This window comes from Pristiophorus japonicus, chromosome 3 (genome assembly GCF_044704955.1).
Source record: "Pristiophorus japonicus isolate sPriJap1 chromosome 3, sPriJap1.hap1, whole genome shotgun sequence".
NCBI lineage: Eukaryota > Metazoa > Chordata > Chondrichthyes > Pristiophoridae > Pristiophorus > Pristiophorus japonicus.
Window position 1 is genome coordinate 166,334,591 of NC_091979.1, and position 20,125 is coordinate 166,354,715.

Sequence of the window (20,125 nt, forward strand, 5' to 3'; positions counted from 1 at the left end):
AGTTCAGGGGCTCTTCTGTGGGTTTATATCAAATGTATCAAACCCATTGTTTCTATGCATAAAACCAGTCTGGTTCTCAACTGCAGAGATTGTCCTTAATTGGTGATGAGTCACCACCTGCCCCAGGCTGGCACTCTTTTTCTCCGTTTGTCCAGTCAATCCCAAAAGCTTGTATTAAATCAATGTTATCAATTTTTTTGTTTGTGGCCTCTTTCTGTGCCTTCTGGAAACGTGTGTAACCTTACACTTTGTATGATATAACCAAGGAGTAACCAAGAGGCAGCATATAGATGAGGAAGAATAGGGGGCCAAGGATTTATCCTTATTAGACTCCAGAGGTAATGGCCCGGGGCAGGAAGCGAAACCATTGCTGGAGATGCTTTGGTTGGATAGACATGAGTAGAACCAAGTGAGGGCAGTCTCGCTGAGCTGGACGATGGAAGATAATTATTTTAAGAGAATGGTGTGGTCGACCATTTCAAAGGCTGCAGAGAAATCGAGAAGGACGATGAGCGACAATGCACTACAATCAAGAATGTCATTTGTTGCTTTAATTAGGACTCTTTCAGTGCTGTGGCGAGGCTGGATCCTGATTGGAAACATGGAATTGTGGGAAAGATGGGCATGAATTTGGGAAGCATCAACACATTCAAGGACTTTGGAGAAAAGGCAGTAGTTTGAAGGGACAGAGAGTCGAGAGAGGTTTTTTGAGGAAGGGGTGATGATGGTTTTGAAAGGAGGGAGACATTACCTTGGGGAGCTAGGAAGAGAAGTTGGGTGGTCAGCAGCTGAATAGGAATGTGGTCAAGAGAGCTGGAGGTAGGATATCATGGATAAGAAGAGCTCCGGAGAGGGCATGGGGAGAGATAGGAGAGCAATTAGAAAATGACATAGGTTTAGAGCTACGGCAGGGGAGAACCCTGGGGGAGGTTTGTAAAATTCATTATTTGCAAAGCACAGTGGGGAGCCCAGTGGAAATTGATCAGTACAAATAATTCTTGACATTACATCCTGTTTTGGGAGAGTGATGACTGTATGCCACTCTACTGATTTTATATTGGCACCAGGGAGCCAGTTTCAGTAGGCTGTCTGGTTTCTAGTTTTATTCAGAAACTCAGAGAGCAAACATGCAGGACTGACTACCCATATTTATGGGCCCAAGTTTTGGGCCGCGCCTAGAACGGCACAGCCCCGACCTGAACGCCCGTTTTTCGCGCCACAAAGTGCGCCTAAAAAAAACTTCCAGATTCTCCGGCTCCCTGCTGGTCCTTTTGAGCCGGGCGCGGCGCAGCACGAGCTGTAGGGGGCGGAGCCAGGTCCCTGCGCTGAAAACAGTGCCGGGACCTCTGCACATGCCCGCTACAATGGGCACACATGTGCAGTAGCTCCAGGCGCCCAAAACTGTGTGGGAGGGACCCGAAACACGCAGCCCCTAGCCCTGGCCCAATGGCCTCACTGGGGCTGCGTGCATAAGTCTCTTCCCACGCCCAGCTCCTGCTTCCTCCCGACCTGACTCGACTCCCGCTTCCCCCCCGACATCGACCCGACTCCCGCTTCCCCCACCTCCCCCGCCCCCGGACCCAGCCCGACCCCCCGTTCTGAACCCGACCCGCGCTCCCCCCCCCCCCCCACCCGAGCCGAACCGAACCGACCTCCCTCCCACAACTCCCCCACCCCCCCGACCTGACCCGCGCTCCAGAGCCCCCCCCCCCCTCCACCACCCGGACCCAACCCAACCTGACCTCCCTCCCCGCGCCCCCGACACGAACCGACCTGCGCTCCCTCCCTTCCCCCCCCCCCCCCCACCCGAACCAACCCGACCTCCATCCTCCCCCCCCCCGACCTGACCCGTGCTCCTGACCCCGACCCGCACTCCCCCCGACTCAACCCGCGCTCCGGACCCCGAACCCGACCCGACCCAATGCCACCTACCTGTAAATCTGGTGCTGGGGATGGGCCCTGCCCGAAGTCTTGGGCCCAGCCGGGCCCGGCCCGTTCAGCTACCCCCTCCCCCCCCTTTCTCCTTTCCCTCCCCCTTCTCCTTCCCCCCCCTTCTCCTTTCCCCATCCTTCTCCTTTCCCCCTTCTCCTTTCCACCCCTTCCCCTTCTCATATCTCCCCCCTTCCCCTTGTCATCTCCCCCCTTCCCCTTCTCCTCTTCCTCCTTCCCCTTCTCCTCTCCACCCCTTCCCCTTCTCCTCCTCCCTTCTCCTTCTCCTCTTCCCCCCCTTCCCCTTCTCCTCTCCCCCCTTCCCCTTCTCTTCTCCCCCTTCTCCTCCTCCCACCCTTCTCCTCCTCCACCCTTTCTCCTCCTCCCCCCTTTCTCCTCCTCCTCTCCCCCTTCCCTCCCCCTTCTCCCCATCCCTCCCCCTTCCCTCCCTCCCCCTCTGCCTCCCTCCCTCCCCTCCCCCTGCCCCCCCTCTCTCCCTCTACCCCCCTCCTCCCCCTCCCCTCGCAGTCAGAAACACAGACACTGACAGACAGAGAGTGAGACACACACACAAACAGACAGACAGAGAGATAGAGACACTGACAGAGACACACTGGGGGGTCATCCCAGCACGCTGTTGGAGGGCTCCCGGTAAGTAGAAAATGTTTTATTTATTGATTTTTTTAAAAAAAAATTATTTCTTATTAATTTTTTTTGATTGATTTATTGGTTGATTTATTGATGTTTTTTATCATTTATTATTGATGATGGCTCTTTATTTGTAAAACGGAAGTGTTTAATTTTTGTAAACTTCCCTTTAAACCCCCCACCCCTCCCCCCGCCCATTCCCGACGCCTGATTTGTAACCTACGCCTGATTTTCTAAAGTGTAGACAAGGTTTTTTCGAGCGTACAAAAATCTTCACTTACTCCATTCTACTGTCATACTCCGACCATCACCCTGGCAGGAGTATGACAGAAGAATTAGAAGATTGGCCTGGCCTGTGCTAGAAGTGCCTGCTGGCCTTCTAAGACACAGAGCCTCCATCTGCTACTTAAATGGCAAACTTTACGGAGCGATTGGGGCTGGAGACATAGGAGGTCTCTATGCCTTTCACCTATAGGCCGATCAGATAACTGCTCACTGACACCCCACCATACTCAAGCAGGATCAGCAGTAGAGGTTACCAACCTGCGTAATTAGGTGGAAGCAATATGTTTCTTTTAATGGATCATTAATGTGTAAAATTATGACTTCGTGTTTAGCATTCATTTGCTTGTGTGATACTTTCCTTTTTAGTGAGTGCAGTAGCACAACAGGTGTTGTGGAACTGTTTGATCGAAGACCCGGCACTTGTTCTGCGCCATTTTCTGGAGAAGCTCACTATTAGCAACCGTCAGGTAACAAAATTCACTTCAAAAAAATTGCAGCAAGAATGGGAACTTATTTTATATTACACTTTTAATCTTTGGAATGCTCCTCACAGCCACACTTCCACTTCCAATTTGAAGGCTTGTGCACAATGCAGCCCCCAAGTCCTGACAACGAGGCTCACAAATCCCACGCAACTCAAGCACTTATATTTTTTACGTGCTAATCTGCCTGTTTGAATTTTGTGGGCGTGGATAGGGCTGTTCTTATCACTGTGGCCTTATTCAAGGATAAGTGCTAAAGTAACACACCAAGATCTGTTAGTATCAAAACATTGAGATATATATGAATTAATGGAAATGTAGATTTAAAGTTTTGATGTTAAAATATGTTAGCAAATCCCAATGTACATGCATTCAAATTGCAATAGTTAGACTATAGGATAAACTTTGAGTCCACGCTGGCAGTAAGCCAAGGTTGCTTGCTCTCGGCACGGACTCAGAAAATGTACCCTTGTGTTACTACTTATCTGAATAATGTGATGAATTGATGTCATGCCCATGTGAAAATATTAACTTTGGCTATTTTAATGTTTTAATTTCTTTTGTAGCCAATGTACAGGTGCGACGTCCAAAATTCGGAATGTTCTGGATGCCAGGTCGATCCGAAATCTGGACTCCCCCACCTCGGCGGCCCGACCTGCCACCCGCCTCGGTCATACCTCCCGAGGCCCGACCTCCCCCCGCCTCGGCCCGACCTCGCCTAGCCTTCCCCCGCCGCGACCTGACCTCCGGCCGCCCAACCTCCCCCGGCTTCAGCCCGACCAACCTTCCCCGGCCTCGGCCCGACTTCCAGTCGCCCAATCCCGCCTCAGCCCGACCTCCAGCTAACCGCTGTGGCCCGGCCGCCCGGGCTCGCCCGATCTCCTCCGGCCTCGATCCAGTCGACTTCCCCCCGGCCTCAACCCGACCGACTTTCTCCGGCCTTGGCCCGATCTCCCCCGGCCTCGGCCCGCCCGACTTGCCCCGGCCTCGACCTGCCGAACCTCCCCTGGCCTCGTCCCGACCTCTGGTCACCCGACTCTGGCCACCCGACCGACACCCTCCCGGCCCGATTGCCCACCGACCTCCGGCGGCCTGACCGACAACCCCCGCCCCCGGCTTGCCCACCCCCCCCCCCCATCCCCCCCAGGCCTTGGCCCAACCGATTTCCCCCACTCCACTCCCCCGACCTCCGGCGGCACAACCAACCCCCGACCCCCCCCTGGCCTCAGCCCAACCGATTCCCTCCCTCCCGACTTCCGGCGGCCTGACCGACACCCCCGGCCTCTGCCCGACCGACCCCTCCCACCGACCTCCAGCGGCCCGACTGACCCCGCAACCTCCGGCGTCTCGACCAATCTCTCCTACCTACCTTCCTCGGCCCAGGCAAATATGTTCCGAAATCCGGAAATATCTGGAACGGCCTCAGTCCCGGGTTTCCAGATTTCGGACGTTACACCTGTATCTCATTTTCAAACATCTATATTTTATCTGCGCTGATGTGGCTTGTATCATTCTTGGGTTTCCTTATGATGTGATAATTCCTAATTCCTTATTATAATTACAGATTTGTTGCAGTGTTCCTCTTTTTGTCAAGTTAGAGGGCTCCATTTTCCCGGGTCATTTACGCCGTTTTTTTGGCACGTGTCATTTTGTTTGGCGTAGGTATTTAAATCAAAATGACCCCAGGAATCTGCGCTGGCGTAATTGAGTTCGTTACGATTTTTTTACGTTAGTTTTTTTTTCCCTCATGTCTGCGCCAGTTTTGATGATTTTTCACAGTTTGGCCCCCAAAAAATTCTGCTAGGTCAACGTAGCTGGCCACTCCTGAAAAACCTTCTGGTGAGTTAACAGAAAGCAGCGCACATTGAGAAATCGGCGCTGAAAGATGCCATTGTTTTTCATCAAAGTTTTTGGAGGGAGTCAAGAACACTTTAAATATCCATAATACAGATGAAATTTTTTTACCTTTCAACAGAGTACATGGAAGTTTAATGGAATTCTGAAGTTTTCATTGTGTTTTTACTCACACAGGGCTGGTGGGTCGCAGCGTCGGCCGGCAGAATCGGCCCCACGCCCGGACACGGGCTCAGGGCTTGGCTGCAAAACAAGCCCGGGGAGGGAGGTGGCGATCGGAAGGCTGCACTAGGCAGCACATGAGCCTGGGGGAGGAGAAGTCACAAGACTGCAATGAGCCCGGGGTGGGGGAAGAAGTCATAAGATTGCTATGAGCCTGGGGCGGGAGGGAGGGGGGGAAGATGCCACAAGACTGCTGAGACCTGGGTGTGGTCCATACAGATCTTGGGGAGAGACAACAAAGAACCTGCCCTTCCTGCCGTTTGAGCTTCTTGCAAAGGTAAAGTTTAACCATGGGGGCAAGACTGACAACGCCATACATTGTGCGAGCCTTCTGCATTGTGGTGCTACAAAGGAGACAAATGATTCAACGTCATCGCATGAGGAATCTCAGAGCCCGTAGGGTGCTGGGCAGGAGGCCTTACCCACCACGGGTATATCGAGACAGGCATTCGTACCTGCACCTGAGTGATGCAGACTGTGTCAGAAGGCTGCATTTCCGCAAAGAAGTTGCAACTGAGTTGGTGAAAGCAGACCTGCAACCCAGAAGCGTCAGGAGGACTGCTTTGTCAGTTGAAGTGAAGGTTACAGGTGCACTTTCATTCTATGCCTCCGGATCATTTCAAGCTACAACTGAGGATGTGTGCGCCACTTCTCAACATACAACACATGTCTGCATTCGGCAGGTGACAGCTGCAGTATATGCCTGGAGGAATGACTACATAAAATTCCCCATGATCGCCCAGGCAATGCGTGACAGGGCTGTGGGCTTCTCCAGGATTGCTGGCTTCCCAAAGGTACAGGGCTGCATTGATTGTACCCACATCGCCTTGCGAGTACCTTTGGAGGATTCCGAGATGCACAGGAACAGAAAAGGCTTCCACTCCATTAATGTACAGCTCGTGTGTGATGACATGCCTCGCATCATGTCAGTCGATGCAAGATACCCTGGGAGCACCCATGATGCGAGAGCGTTATATCAGCCATGTTTCAGCAGCGGCCAGAAGGGCAGAGCTGGCTACTAGGAGTCAAAGAGTATGGCCTCGCCACCTGGCTCATGACACCCCTAACACATAACCCGGACGGAAGCTGACCAGTAATACAACATGTCGCAAATTGCGACGCGCAGCATCATAGAGATTGGCATCTTGAAACAGCGTTTTCCGATGCTTGGTCCATTCCAGAGGCTACTTGCTATACTCCCCTGAGATTGTCGGTCAGTTCACTGTTTGCTGCATGCTGCATAATTTAGCCATCATGAAGCAGCAGCACCTGGTAGGAGAAGACCCACCTGCGGTGAGAGTGGCTGATGATAATGATGAGGACGATGCAGATGACGAGGAGGAGGACGTGGAAGCCATGCAAGTACCTGAACCTGGAGCACGATGACAGCGGAGGAGAGCGGGCCATCGTGCCCCTTTAACGATTGCTCGAGCCTTGCGCTAGCAGCTCATCTGTGAACGCTTTGCTGCCTGAAGGTTCAGCGACAACTGGTCCACATGTTCGTTGTAATCTACCAAAATTGGTTGTAATCTATCAAAATTCCCTGGATTCTGGGGCAGTCCCTGCGAATTGGAAAACCGCAAATATAGCGCCCCTATTTAAAAAAGGAGACAGACAAAAAGCAGGACCAGTTAGCCTAACATCTGTCGCTGGGAAAATGCTGGAGTCCATTATTAAAGAAGCAGTAGCGGGACATTTGGAAAAGCATAATTCAATCAAGCAGAGTTTATGAAAGGGAAATCATGTTTGACAAATTTGCGGGAGTTCTTTGAGGATGTAACGAGCAGCGTAGATATGGGGGAACCAGTGGATGTGGTGTATTTGGATTTCAAGAAGGCCTTCGATAAGGTGCCACGTAAGAGGCTACTGCACAAGATAAAAGTTCACGGGGTTGGGAGTAATATATTAGCATGGATAGAGGATTGGCTAACTAACAAAACACAGAGAGTCGGGATAAATGGTTCATTCTCGGGTTGGCAATCAGTAACTAGTGGGGTGCCGCAGTGATCAGTGCTGGGACCCCAACTATTTACAATCTATATTAATGAATTGGATGAAGGGACCAAGTGTAATGTAGCTAAGTTTGCTGATGATACAAAGATGAGTGGGAAAGCAAATTGTGAGGAGGACACAAAACATCTGCAAAGGGATATGTACAGGTTATGTGAGCGGGCAAAAATTTGGCAGATGGAGCATAATGTGGGAAAATGTGAGGTTATCCACTTTTGCAGTAAAAATAGAAAAGCAAATTATAATTTAAATGGAGAAAAATTGCAAAATGCTGCAGTACAGAGGGACCTGGGGGTCCTTGTGCATGAAACACAAAAAGTTAATATGCAGGTACATCAAGTAATCAGGACGGCAAATGGAATGTTGACCTTTATTGCAAGGGGGATAGACTATAAAAGCAGAGAAGTCCTGCTACACCTGTAAGGCCACACCTTGAGTACTGCATACAGTTTTGGTCTTCATATTTAAGGAAGGATATACTTGCATTGGAGGCTGTTCAGAGAAGGTTCACTAGGTTGATTCCAGAGATGAGGGGGTTGACTTATGAAGATAGGTTGAGTAGGTAGGGCCTATACACATTGTAGTTCAGAAGAATGAGAGGTGATCTTATTGAAACATATAAGATAATGAGGGGGCTCGACAAGGTGGCTGCAGAGAGGATATTTCCATTCATAGGGGAAACTAAAACTAGTGGATATAGTCTCAGAATAAGGGGCCGCCCATTTAAAACTGAGATGAGGAGGAATTTCTCCTCTCAGAGGGTTGTAAATCTATGGAATTCTCTGCCCCAGAGAGCTGTGGCGGCTGGGTCATTGAATATATTTAAGGCAGAGATACAGATTTTTGGAACAATAAAGGAGTAAATGATTATGGGGAGAGGGCAGGGAAATGGAGCTGAGCCCATGATCAGATCAGCCATGATCTTATTGAATGGCGGAGCAGGCTCGAGAGGCCAAATGGCCTATTCCTGCTCCTATTTCTTACGTTCACATGGACAGTGTTTACTGTTTGGACCTATTCCATAATGTTGAGTTGTGTTAATGGAACAAATGATGGAAATGATTCTTGTTTACTTCAAAAGTTGTGGTAATAATCGAACAAATAATGGAAATGATTCTTCTTGAGTTCCAAAAGTTGTGTTAATACTTGAACAAAGAATGAAAATGAATCAGATTTAATTTAAAATATATTTTATCCAAAAGTTTAACAAACATTTCTTTGTACTTAACTTAATTTTAATAAAATTATTCTCGTATCAAACTTTAAAGTTTTCAGTTACGATCACTTACAAACTTTAAGATCATTTACTAACTTTTAAACTTGTAAATTTTCATAACTTACAAAAAACTTTTAATTTGAGAACAACAGTTACAACAGTAACAATAATAATAACAACAATAACAACAGCAGCAGCAAAGAAAGGCTGCACCCATCTCTCCTCCACCTTATTCTAAGACCGCCTGCACGCTTCTTCTTAGTGACTCCACACCTGCCTGCAGGCGGTGGCGCAGTGTTTATGGGGTTGGTACCAAGCTTATTTTTTCTAAGATCTCGGGTAGTGCGCACCTGTTGAGAAGTGGAGGGCCCGGCTTGGGGCTCTTCAGACGTCGGTCTGGAGATTGGAGTGGGAGTGACAGTTAATTCTGTCAATGGGCGCAAAGTCTGGGCGTATTCCCTTATTGCAGCAGCTAACTCCCAACATGCCGTCCCTCATGCGCCCTGACAGTGTCTCAACGACCTGCAACATTCCCTCCCTCATGTTCACTGATAGTGTTTGCACCATCTCTAGCATTCCCTCCCTGATGTTCACTGACAGCGCATCAGCTAGCTGTGACATTCCCACCCTCATGGTCACTGACATGATTTCAACTGACTGAGATATTCCCTCACTTATGGTCCAGGATATCGTTCCCATTTCTCGTGAGATTGCTGTTACTTCTCCTGACAGTCCCGCTTACCTCATCACCCACCCCACTGATGGTGTCCAGGAGTGATTGTGTAAGGTCAATGCTCTGCCCACTCATTGCCTTCATCTGAAGCGCATCTGTTAGATCCTGCACCTCAGAAGAGCATGATCAGGCTCACGCCCCACCACTGGGACCCGCAGCCTCAGAAGGTGGGGCCCAGGGTGTGCCTCACTGCACCCCACCACTGGAACCCACAGCCTCGGACAGTGGGAAACCATGGAATGTCCCACCAACATTCAAACCACTAGTCACGGAAGGGGCTGGCGCCTCAATGGGCGACAGCTGCACCTGCTCCAAAGTCAGTAAAACAGTGGAGGCTTCATCCATCTCCATGCCCTCCCACTCCCCCTCACCCCATGCTCTTGGTCTGGGGGGTGGGATTGGAAGATGTTCTCCTCTTCAGGCTCGTCCTCGTCTGAATCTTCTTCTGCATCGTCAGGGTTGAACTCAAGTTCTGCAAAATATAACAGAACACAGACATATGGTTAGCAGCAGAGGAGGGGGCAGGGTGTGTGGCATGAGTCGGCTCATACAGCGCAGGCTGCAGGCTGATTTGAAGGACCATGATGAATGATAACATATTGCATCAACCGAAGTGTAGCTGATGGAGACATCCCCAGGGACCAAAGCATATTTAGCAAAGCCAGACTGGAATTTGCAGGACTTACCCTCTCCCTCGAGTGTGGGCCCAGCTTGTGCAGTGGCGGTTGCTTTTCTCCAGGCAGGGCCCATCAAAGCAGTGACCCTCTATTCCACGGGTATCAGTGGCTGCAGAATTGCCGGGCCTCCTCCTGTTCGAGTTCTTTCCCTTTTGTTGTGTGCCAACTTCCTCTGCAAAGATGAAAATGCAACTTTTTAGGGAGGGTGTTTTTCTGCTGGGTGGGACATATACAGCTGGTCACATTTACAATTGCAATTCCATTGAATAAATGAAAATATTGCTTACACTAACCACTTGACCAAGGTCCTGCCACTTCTTTTTACACTGACCTCCAGATCTCATGGTGGTCACCATTGCACAGTAATCTTTTGCAACCTGGTTCCAGTTTTTCTTCATTTCTTTGGGTGGAACTTTTATGTGACCTCTGCTGATGTCCAGCTCCTGCCATTTGGCCTCAATCACAGTGCCTCCACTTCATCCTGTAAGAAATTCTTGGTCCTTGCACCCGTTGCATCCTCTATTGCAGCTGCGATTTTCCCAATGCTCTCACAGCACTCAATGTTTTCACTCACACAACTGGCTCTTTAAAAAGGGCTGATTACAGACCCAGAGCTGTACTGCGTATGCGCGCCCATTGGGGACACGTCAAAACCGTCCTTTATTTTTTTGTGCACACGCAGAAGGTGTGGCTTCGTTTTTTGACGCAGACAGCAGGCTCCACCCCCCTGGGGCAACTGGATAGGCTGTGTGCGCCAAATTTAAAAAATACTATGGAGAACCTTTGGACAAATATTTTTGCTGCATTTCTGGCCGAGAAAAACGGGCGTAACTCTGGCAGTAAGCAAAAAAACGGGCTTGGGCAAAAGTGAGCCTTGAAACTTGAAATAAGACGGTTCCTCCATAACATGAACATATATTTGGAAAATGCCGTAGCTGAGTTTAAGCAATTTAAAGAACCGATCCTGAATATAAGTGTTGTATGTTGTAAAAATTGTGGGACAAAAGTGGAAAATCAGAAACTCTTCCATAACCTTTGTTTTACACAGACCTTTACATCATTTAATGGCCAAACCAACTCTGTGTATAGTGTTGTAATGTTGAAGTAGTATTTGCTGAAAAAAAAATTTTTAAATGATACTGATGCAAATATTTGAAAGACAATAGCATCAATTTTGAGTCCCCCCACCTGGTGTTAACAAGAGTAATAGGCTCAGTAGCCTCACCACCCCATTGACACTGGTGATGCGGCCAGCTCCATCTCAAATGAAGCTTACTGTCGCTTATTTCAGGCAATAGGCTCCTTTCAACATAGAAATTGGGGACCAATGAGGTAGTTAGGACCTTAATTGCCATTTTAGGTAGAAACTGGTCAGAGCCTGCGAAAGATACGGGTACTACTTCAAGAGATACATTAACAAAATCTGACATCTGTACAGTTTTCTAATTATAATGAATAAACAGCTGTTACAGTGCTAACACAGCATATATTCCAATAACTTTTGGTGAAATAATTTTACATTTTGTAAAATCTTTGTGCTATTTCAATGAGTAAGTTAAAATTATTATTAAACACAAAATCTTCAAGTTTTGTTGAGTGGCACTTTTTCTTTTGTAGGATGAACTGATTTACATGCTGCGAAAACTTCTGTTGAATATTGGGGATATGCCTGCTCAGACGTCCCATATTCTCTTTAACTACCTGGTAAGCATTACCAGTGTCTTGCATTACATAAATATTATTACCCATACATATCCAATAATAACATTTTTTGAATAAAGTTACCCATTTTTATATCTGACCTTTTCAAATGTTTAATGATCTATTAGAGAGTCAGTGGTTGACTACTACTCGGCAATCATCTTCATGGTAGAGCTAATTGAAAAACATGACATTTTGGAAGAAAGCTACAAATCACATTTAAGTTGCTTTAAGTTCTTTTTACCAATTACCTGTAAAAGCACCAGTACAATTTTGTGTGTGTGGGGATAGGGGCAGAGTATGGCCTTAAAACTATGTAGGATGCTCTCTAGATTTGGTTATGCAGTTTACTATTAAAGAAAGAAAAGAAAGATTTACATTATTATAGCGCCTTTCACATCCACCGGAGGTCTCAAATCGCTTTACAGCCAATGAAGTACTTTTTGGGTGTAGTTACTGTTATAAAGTGGGAAACGCAGCAGCCAATTTGCGCACAGCAACTCCCACAAATGACCAGATAAACTGTTTTTGTTATGTTGATTGAGGGATAAATATTGGCTAGGACACCGGGGATAACTCGCCTGCTCTTCTTCGAAATAGTGCCAAAAGATCTATAATGTCCACCTGATGGGGCCTCGGTTTAACATCTCATCCGAAAGATGGCACCTCCAACTGTGCAACACTCCCTCAGTACTGCACTGGAGTGTCAGCCTAGATTTATGTGTTCAAGTCCCTGGAGTGGGACTTGAACCCACAACCTTCTGATTCAGAGGCGAGCGTGCTACCCACTGAGCCACAGCTATTAAAGAACAGTACTGAAATACACTGTCAGGTTCCATCATTTTCTGTTGCATTTTAGGTTGGTCTGATCATGTACTTTGTGCGCACCCCTTGTGAATGGGGCATGGATGCAATCTCAGCCACTGTCACCTTTCTATGGGAGGTTGTTGGTTATGTAGAAGGACTTTTCTTCAAAGACCTGAAACAGACAATGAAAAAAGAACAGTGTGAAGTCAAACTGCTGGTTACAGCCTCTATGCCAGGTAGGCTTTACAACTAGCTACCAAAATCCGACAGGAAAATGAGGTGTGTTTCTAGATCCATATTTCTCCTTATTTCTAATTATGATCAGTTGCTTTTCATCATTTCTGTGCATTCACTGAAATTATAGATAGAAAGTGGCTATTTATTTACATTTAACTCTAGATTGTGAGTTAGTTGCTGAAAATGTATCAAAATAATTGCTAATTCTTTCGGCACCACTGTCAGTGTTCACAGAAATAGCCACATCAAAAAAAGTATTGGGTAAATTGTCGACGAGAACTGGCAAATGAAAGGGTAGTGTTATTTTATACTTGTTTTCAACTACATGAAACAACTTTTACTTAATTTACTTAGTTGTAATTGAAGTTTAAATTACTGGGATTGGACAGAAAATTGTGAGCCTGTGAATCTGATAGTTACTGCTGTATGCAAACAGCGCTCTGTGCTAAAATGAAAGGTGAAAATTACTTAATTATTTGTTCACTTTTTGACATAAGCACGAAGAAGGCACACTCATTGATACTTAAGGATAAAAACAGAAATAAATATAAATTGGAGTCCATCTAAAACTGCCAAATAAGTCTCTACTCGTTTATCTACAATTTTTTGGTGTCTCAATAACACAGTGGTTAATACCATCATGAATCCTTCAACCTGCTTCTTCCTACTCCAATGCTCTTGTCAGAGTGAAAGACTATGGTCCCGATATTGGTGGTATTCCCACTCACTGCCGCCGAGTTTTGCTGCCGGTCTCCCCTCTTTGCCTTTTTCCACTTGGGCTGGAGAGGGCAGGAGGGGAGAACCACCCGCTGACGTCCTCTGACGGCCAAGTGGCGTAAGTGGCCTCCCGCCCGTCGAGCTGCCAGATTGGTGTGGGCAGGAGTTGGCGGGAGTCGGCACCTGCAGGGGAAAGGACCGCTGCGTGGAGGCTGTTCTAACCTCGATTGTAAGTACGAAGAACAGAAAAAAAGGTTAGTGAACATATTTAAAATTTTTGTTTTACAGTGAGTTAACCTGGATGGGGTCCCTTGAAGGTGTTGCGGTGTTTTTTTTTTTGCTATGATTTTTATTTGCAGGTCTTCCACCCTCCTTGGGCCCAACTCCATCCTCGGCGACACTTGGGTGGCAAGAGCCTTTGCCGCCGAGATTGAGAGCTTCCACCCGCTGCCACCCAAATTGATGGCGTAAACCATTGTTTGGCCGCCGGGCAATACTGCTACCTCTTTTAGAGGAATCTTCCAGGCAAAGTATCGCCCGGTCTCTCGGCAGCCACTGGCGGTCCTTTGGGTGGGCCTTTGCTTCAATAGAGTTTGGGCTCTTGGAGTATCAGCCTTTTGCCCTGCTCAGATGCAGTTCACGGATGCTCATCTAATGATCATCGCATAAGTCAAATTCCCAGGACCATCCAGAATCCTTTGTATAGCTTTCACCAGTATTTCACATTCACTGGGCATCCTTGGCTTGTCTACAAGAACTAGATTGTCACACCGCTAATGTTTATTATCCACAATACTCTGCCTGATGTAGATTTCTGGGTGTCTGATTATTACATCAAGAACGTTGTGCTCTTCGGAGACTGATAGAACTGCATAATGAGTTAGAATTGGGTCTGTAAAAAGTGCTATATGTTATTTTGTAGTAATATAAGCGCTGGATTTTCGGCTTTTTGCGTTTTTGCCCATTTCCGGGCGCAATTTGCGGCGGATTCAAAAAATTAGCACCGGGTTAACATTAGCGCCAGAGTTAGCAACTTTCAGCAGATGAAAGTTCACGAGGAGCATTGGCGTTAACTCCAGCGTTGCACCATACATTAAAAAAATTGGCCATTCTACGCATGCGCAAGTTTATTTATTTATTTTTCTTCCCACGCTTCTGGTCTGCTGTCCGGTCGCATACGCTAATGCAGGGTGCGGCCACGCACATGCGCAGTACAACCGGGGCTGAATCAGCCATTTTACATTTGGATTTTGATCATGGAGGATGACAATTCTAGACAGCGTGCCAGGCGATTCAGCCATGTGGCTACCAGAACTCGAGTGGGGGCTGTGGAGAGAAGATGGCAGGAGTTGCACCGTAGGGGTGGATCTAGACCATTGCCATCGATTTTTTGACGGATTTTAAGGGAAATGGCTGAGGAGGTCTCTGCCTCAGACACTATGATCAAGACTGGCAAACAGTGCCGTAAGAATTTCAATGATCTTTCAAGAGTCATTAGAGTGAGTACAATTTTAATTTGTGCACTCCTTCATTACTTCAATTATAAATCTGACACACTATTTGTTCTCATGCTTTTGATGTCTCTCAGCACTCTGTGGATTGCCTCGTAAAATGCCTGACATATAGATAGGCTTAGTCTTGCACTCTATTTGCCATGAATGATCTTTACACATTATTAAGATTGTTTTCTGAGATCTCATAAGATGGCTCCGTACTTCGATGTCCTCCTGATGAACCGCGTGCAACTTCCAAGGCCATTAAACAGAGGATTGTATTACATTCAGACAGTATGGTATAAGTGTTTTGGTGGCTATCTGTGCCACAAGAGCAGATGGACCCTCTTGTAACCATTCCCATTTTCATCTTTGCAGGCCAAGAAGTCACATAATTGGCGCGAGCAGGTGCGGATAGACAGCAGTCCGCCTCAGACCCTGCACTCACGGACTTTGAAGAATGAGTGGCAGGCCTTATCGGTGTCTCAGGTCAGGCAGCTGCTAGTGGGGGTGCTGACCCCCACTCGGAAACTGAGGGTAAGTCCTGCACACTCCCTGGGCTGGGTTGGGGCAATGTCATGCAGTGTCTCTGGACTAGATATAATGGAGTAGTAGTGGTCTTTCAAATGAGCCTGTGCTATGCGACCTTCCTTTTGTCACCCTGTCCCCTCCCCTGCTGCTAACCACTCATCTGTTGCTTTCTACTTCCAGATGACCAGCCACAGCCGCAGCATCCCCCAAGGCAACACTCCACGTCAGGCCATAGTTTGGAGGAGGGGAAAGAAGAGGCAGGGGATACCGATCAGCCGACTCCGGTGGAGCTGCAATCCACCCCTATTTTACCACCTACACTCACCTCGTCTGAGGACGACAGCGTGACTTTCTCGGGGTTTGACAACTCCGAGGTTCCTGGGACTAGTGGTGTGCAGCAACGCAGTTCTGGGGTCGAATCTCTTTTACCATCTCTCCGGAGGGCGAGTCGGCAAAGCCGGTCTGCTAACAGACAGGCAAATGTGGAACTAGACATGGTGGGAATGTCCAGGGAGCGCATCCAAGTCAGCCGTCAGCTTCTTGATGTCTTGGGTAGGATTCCCGCGAGCATCGACAGTCTGAAAGCGACCATTATGAAGGTAGGGTCGCAGATTGTCGGTGCGAGCCGTGAAACCTGTGAGGCTCACATGAGGCTGGTGGTGCGAACCCTTGCGGAATATGGCGCATCACAGGCACAAGCTCTGCTTCAGTTTGGGCAGGTGATGCAGTCCATAAACCTTCCCGCCATACTCTCTGCGTTCCCCACTGACACACCCAAACTAAAACCACCTGTGACTGGCGATACCGATGAAGAGGCTAGCCAGTCAGAAGCCGGGCCTTCCACGCTGCTCCAGTGTGTCCCAGGCGGCATCTCCGTCGTCCCTCCCCCCAACACAGCAGCACTCTGGCAACCTTGCTGCACGCCATCTTGGTGCCACTTTGGTTCGGAGCAGCATGCAAAAGAGGGTGATAAGGGAAAGGGGACAAAAGCCGATGGTAATAAAAATAGTGGGGCAGGGGTTGCTGCATTATGTTGTTGGTGCTGGATGCATCTATGTTTTATGTTGCATTATTATTATGTTGATAATGTTGTTGAATGATCACAATGCTGGATGCAGCTAATTTATGTTATTTTATTAAAGTTTCACAATTAAGTTGACAAAGTTTCCAATGTTTAATGCATTATTTTATTCATCTTAACCATTCCTGTGTAGTGTCTCATTTGCAGAATAAGAGGGGGAGTAGTCAACATGGTGGGATAGAGTGGCCAGGCAATGCTCAAACGTGCCGTTCACTCTTCAAGCAAAGCGTTCAATTATGAGATGCCGACGTAAGGCTTTTACAGCGACAAAATCTCCACAGTACCGCCCCACAGGTGTGCGCCCTAGTGGCAAGTCTTACATTTGGGTAAGATCTACATACATACATAACATCACTCCCCCCCCCCCCCCCCCCCCAAAGTCTCATTGTGCAAGTTATTTGCAAGTTGAGGCTCTCTGGCGCCCCGCGCCCCCGGGTCGATCGCCTGGGTTGAATTCCTGACATGGTGGGTTCATCTTCGTGGTTGACGGCACAGTTGATCGTGTTAGTGGGTCGCTGGGGGCCAGGTCCTTTCACAGTGGTTCCTGGTTATCTGTAGTTCGCAGTTTAGTCTAGTCAAAATGCTTTACTCGTTAGCCTGGTACATGGTTTCACAATCAAATACTCCATTTTCATCACATACACTCCATTCCCCCCCTTGGCTAATGCAGTGCCAGTGGCCCAACTGGGGCCCTGAACATGGTCTACATCACTTATTCTGATGTCACGTGGAGGGGCCGTGCAATTATGGTGCATTCTCTGCTGATGGCATATGGAAGGTTCGGTTCTGGGTGATTCTGTCTGGTGACTGCGTGGCACCCAGGATAGCTGGGTCTGTAGGGAGTCTACCGTGACATGCGTGGTGCTAAATTTAGTGATTTGGGCTACCTGCTCCAGGCTATTGTCGCTGACTCTGAGGTCTGGCAAGCCCAGGATGGCCGCAATGACCTTGAGACTTTCGGTACTGGCGGGAGACCGAGTGGTCCCCGTGGACCTTGGGCCGTAGTATGGAGGCCCCGGACCACCGACTGTGTAGCCGCCCTGGGATGGGTCTATCATCTCTGCGACGGATAGGTTGCCACATTCCATCTAGCAGTTCACCTTTGGCAGGCGGGCGGTAACGTGGGATCCTGGCTGGTCCAGGTTCTAAGCTGGGGGGGCGGTTACGGTTGACCTCTCGCTTTCTAGCACTTCCATGACCACGAGTGGGTCTGCAGGCTGCACCATTTCCACCCCGGTGGTGCGCAACGGTGGCCAACTGAGAGCATTAATGCCGCTCTCAGTGCCTGTCCCGTGGCGGATCATGTTACATTGCACAGACAGTGTTAGACATTCTGGAAACAACGCATCGATAATGGTGTCTCCCAAGATTGTGGGATGAGCAGCTTGTCTGACTCGAGCACATATTGAGACACTCTTTGGTACGTCTCTTTAGTCCCGTGAACACAGGCTGCTGCTTTGTTTTAACTTATTTGATACATGTTCAATCGTTTGGGGCTCGCCTGCTACTTTTGCTTGCTGCACGTACCCCCAACCCCATACAATGGTACACCATTGGCCGCGAAAGACCGCTTACAAGGGTTACATGGTGCACACAATTTATTGGAGCATAGTGGGTTCCTAGCCTTCACCGCGGCCGTCCCTTTACCTTTGCCCCAAACCCAGTCATCTTCCTTACTGGGCGACACATTCCTCCGTTCCGTTGCGGTGAGGTACCAGTGGATTGGAAAGCAGCTAATGTAACGCCTCTGTTTAAAAAAGGGGGCAGACAAAAGGCAGGAAACTATAGGCCGGCTAGTTTAACATCTGTAGTGCGGAAAATGCTTGAAGCTATCATTAAGGAAGAAATAGCGGGACATCTAGATAGGAATAGTGCAATCAAGCAGACGCAACATGGATTCATGAAGGGGAAATTATGTTTAACTAATTTACTGGAATTCTTTGAGGATATAACGAGCATGGTGGATAGAGTTATACCGATGGATGTGGTGTATTTAGATTTCCAAAAGGCATTCGATAAGGTGCCACACAAAAGGTTAATGCAGAAGATAAAGGTACGCGGAGTCAGAGGAAATGTATTAGCATGGATCGAGAATTGGCTGGCTAACAGAAAGCAGAGAGTCGGGATAAATGGGTTCTTTTCGGGTTGGAAATCGGTGGTAAGTGGTGTGCCACAGAGATCGATGCTGGGACCACAACTGTTTTCAATATACATAGATGACCTGGAAGAGGGGACAGAGTGTAGTGTAACAAAATTTGCAGATGACACAAATATTAGTGGGAAAGCGGGTTGTGTAGAGGACACAGAGAGGCTGCAAAGAGATTTAGATAGGTTAAGCGAATGGGCTAAGGTTTGGCAGATGGAATACAATGTCGGAAAATGTGAGGTCATCCACCTTGGGAAAAAAAACAGTAAAAGGGAATATTATTTGAATGGGGAGAAATTACAACATGCTGCGGTGCAGAGGGACCTGGGGGTCCTTGTGCATGAAACTCTTTTCGAGTTTATCTGTAAAACATAAAACATTAAACCGTGCCACCCGCCCTGGATGACACAGCAGACATTTACAAGGCCCCTTTTTTTTCTTTTTTTTGGTTTTTTTTTGGGGCGCTAAAATCAAATTTTTTCCGGTGCCCCCTATAAAAGGGAAGGGGACACTAAAAGCACCGGCAATTAAAACAAATTAAACTTTAAAACGTAAAATCAAATTAAAATTTGGTTGCCGGGCGTGATGATGCACTCCAGTCCCTCCGGTGCCCACCTTCCTTGTGCATGAATCCCAAAAAGTTAGTTTGCAGGTGCAGCAGGTAATCAGGAAGGCGAATGGAATGTTGGCCTTCATTGCGAGAGGGATGGAGTACAAAAGCAGGGAGGTCCTGCTGCAACTGTATAGAGTATTGGTGAGGCCGCACCTGGAGTACTGCATGCAGTTTTGGTCACCTTACTTAAGGAAGGATATACTAGCTATGGAGGAGGTACAGTGACGATTCACTAGGCTGATTCCGGAGATGAGGGGGTTACCTTATGATGATAGATTGAGTAGACTTGGTCTTTACTCGTTGGAGTTCAGAAGGATGAGGGGTGATCTTATCGCTTATCGAAACATTTAAAATAATGAAAGAGATAGACAAGATAGAGGCAGAGAGGTTGTTTCCATGGTCGGGGAGACTAGAACTAGGGGGCACAGCCTCAAAATATGGGGGAGCAAATTTAAAACCGAGTTGAGAAGGAATTTCTTCTCCCAGAGGGTTGTGAATCTGTGGAATTCTCTGCCCAAGGAAGCAGTTGAGGCTAGCTCATTGAATGTATTCAAATCACAGACAGATAGATTTTTAACCAATAAGGGAATTAAGGGTTACAGGGAGAGGGCGGGTAAGTGGAGCTGAGTCCACGGCCAGATCAGCCATGATCTTGTTGAATGGCGGAGCAGGCTCGAGGGGCTAGATGGCCTACTCCTGTTCCTAATTCTTATGTTCTTATGTTCTTATGACCTCCCATGACG

The 20,125-nt window shown here is 47.9% G+C and overlaps 1 protein-coding gene across 8 annotated transcripts in view; it reads left to right on the forward strand.

Annotated features, from left to right (window-relative positions):
- The window catches only part of LOC139260001 (protein unc-80 homolog), a 501,022-nt gene that overhangs the window by 372,702 nt on the left and 108,195 nt on the right, over positions 1-20,125 (forward strand). For all 8 annotated transcript variants that reach the window (XM_070876044.1, XM_070876038.1, XM_070876039.1 and 5 more), the window contains 3 exons: positions 3,229-3,329; positions 11,674-11,760; positions 12,617-12,800. In XM_070876044.1, the coding sequence (XP_070732145.1) occupies positions 3,229-3,329; positions 11,674-11,760; positions 12,617-12,800 (372 nt within the window). The remainder of the gene's footprint in view (positions 1-3,228; positions 3,330-11,673; positions 11,761-12,616; positions 12,801-20,125) is intronic.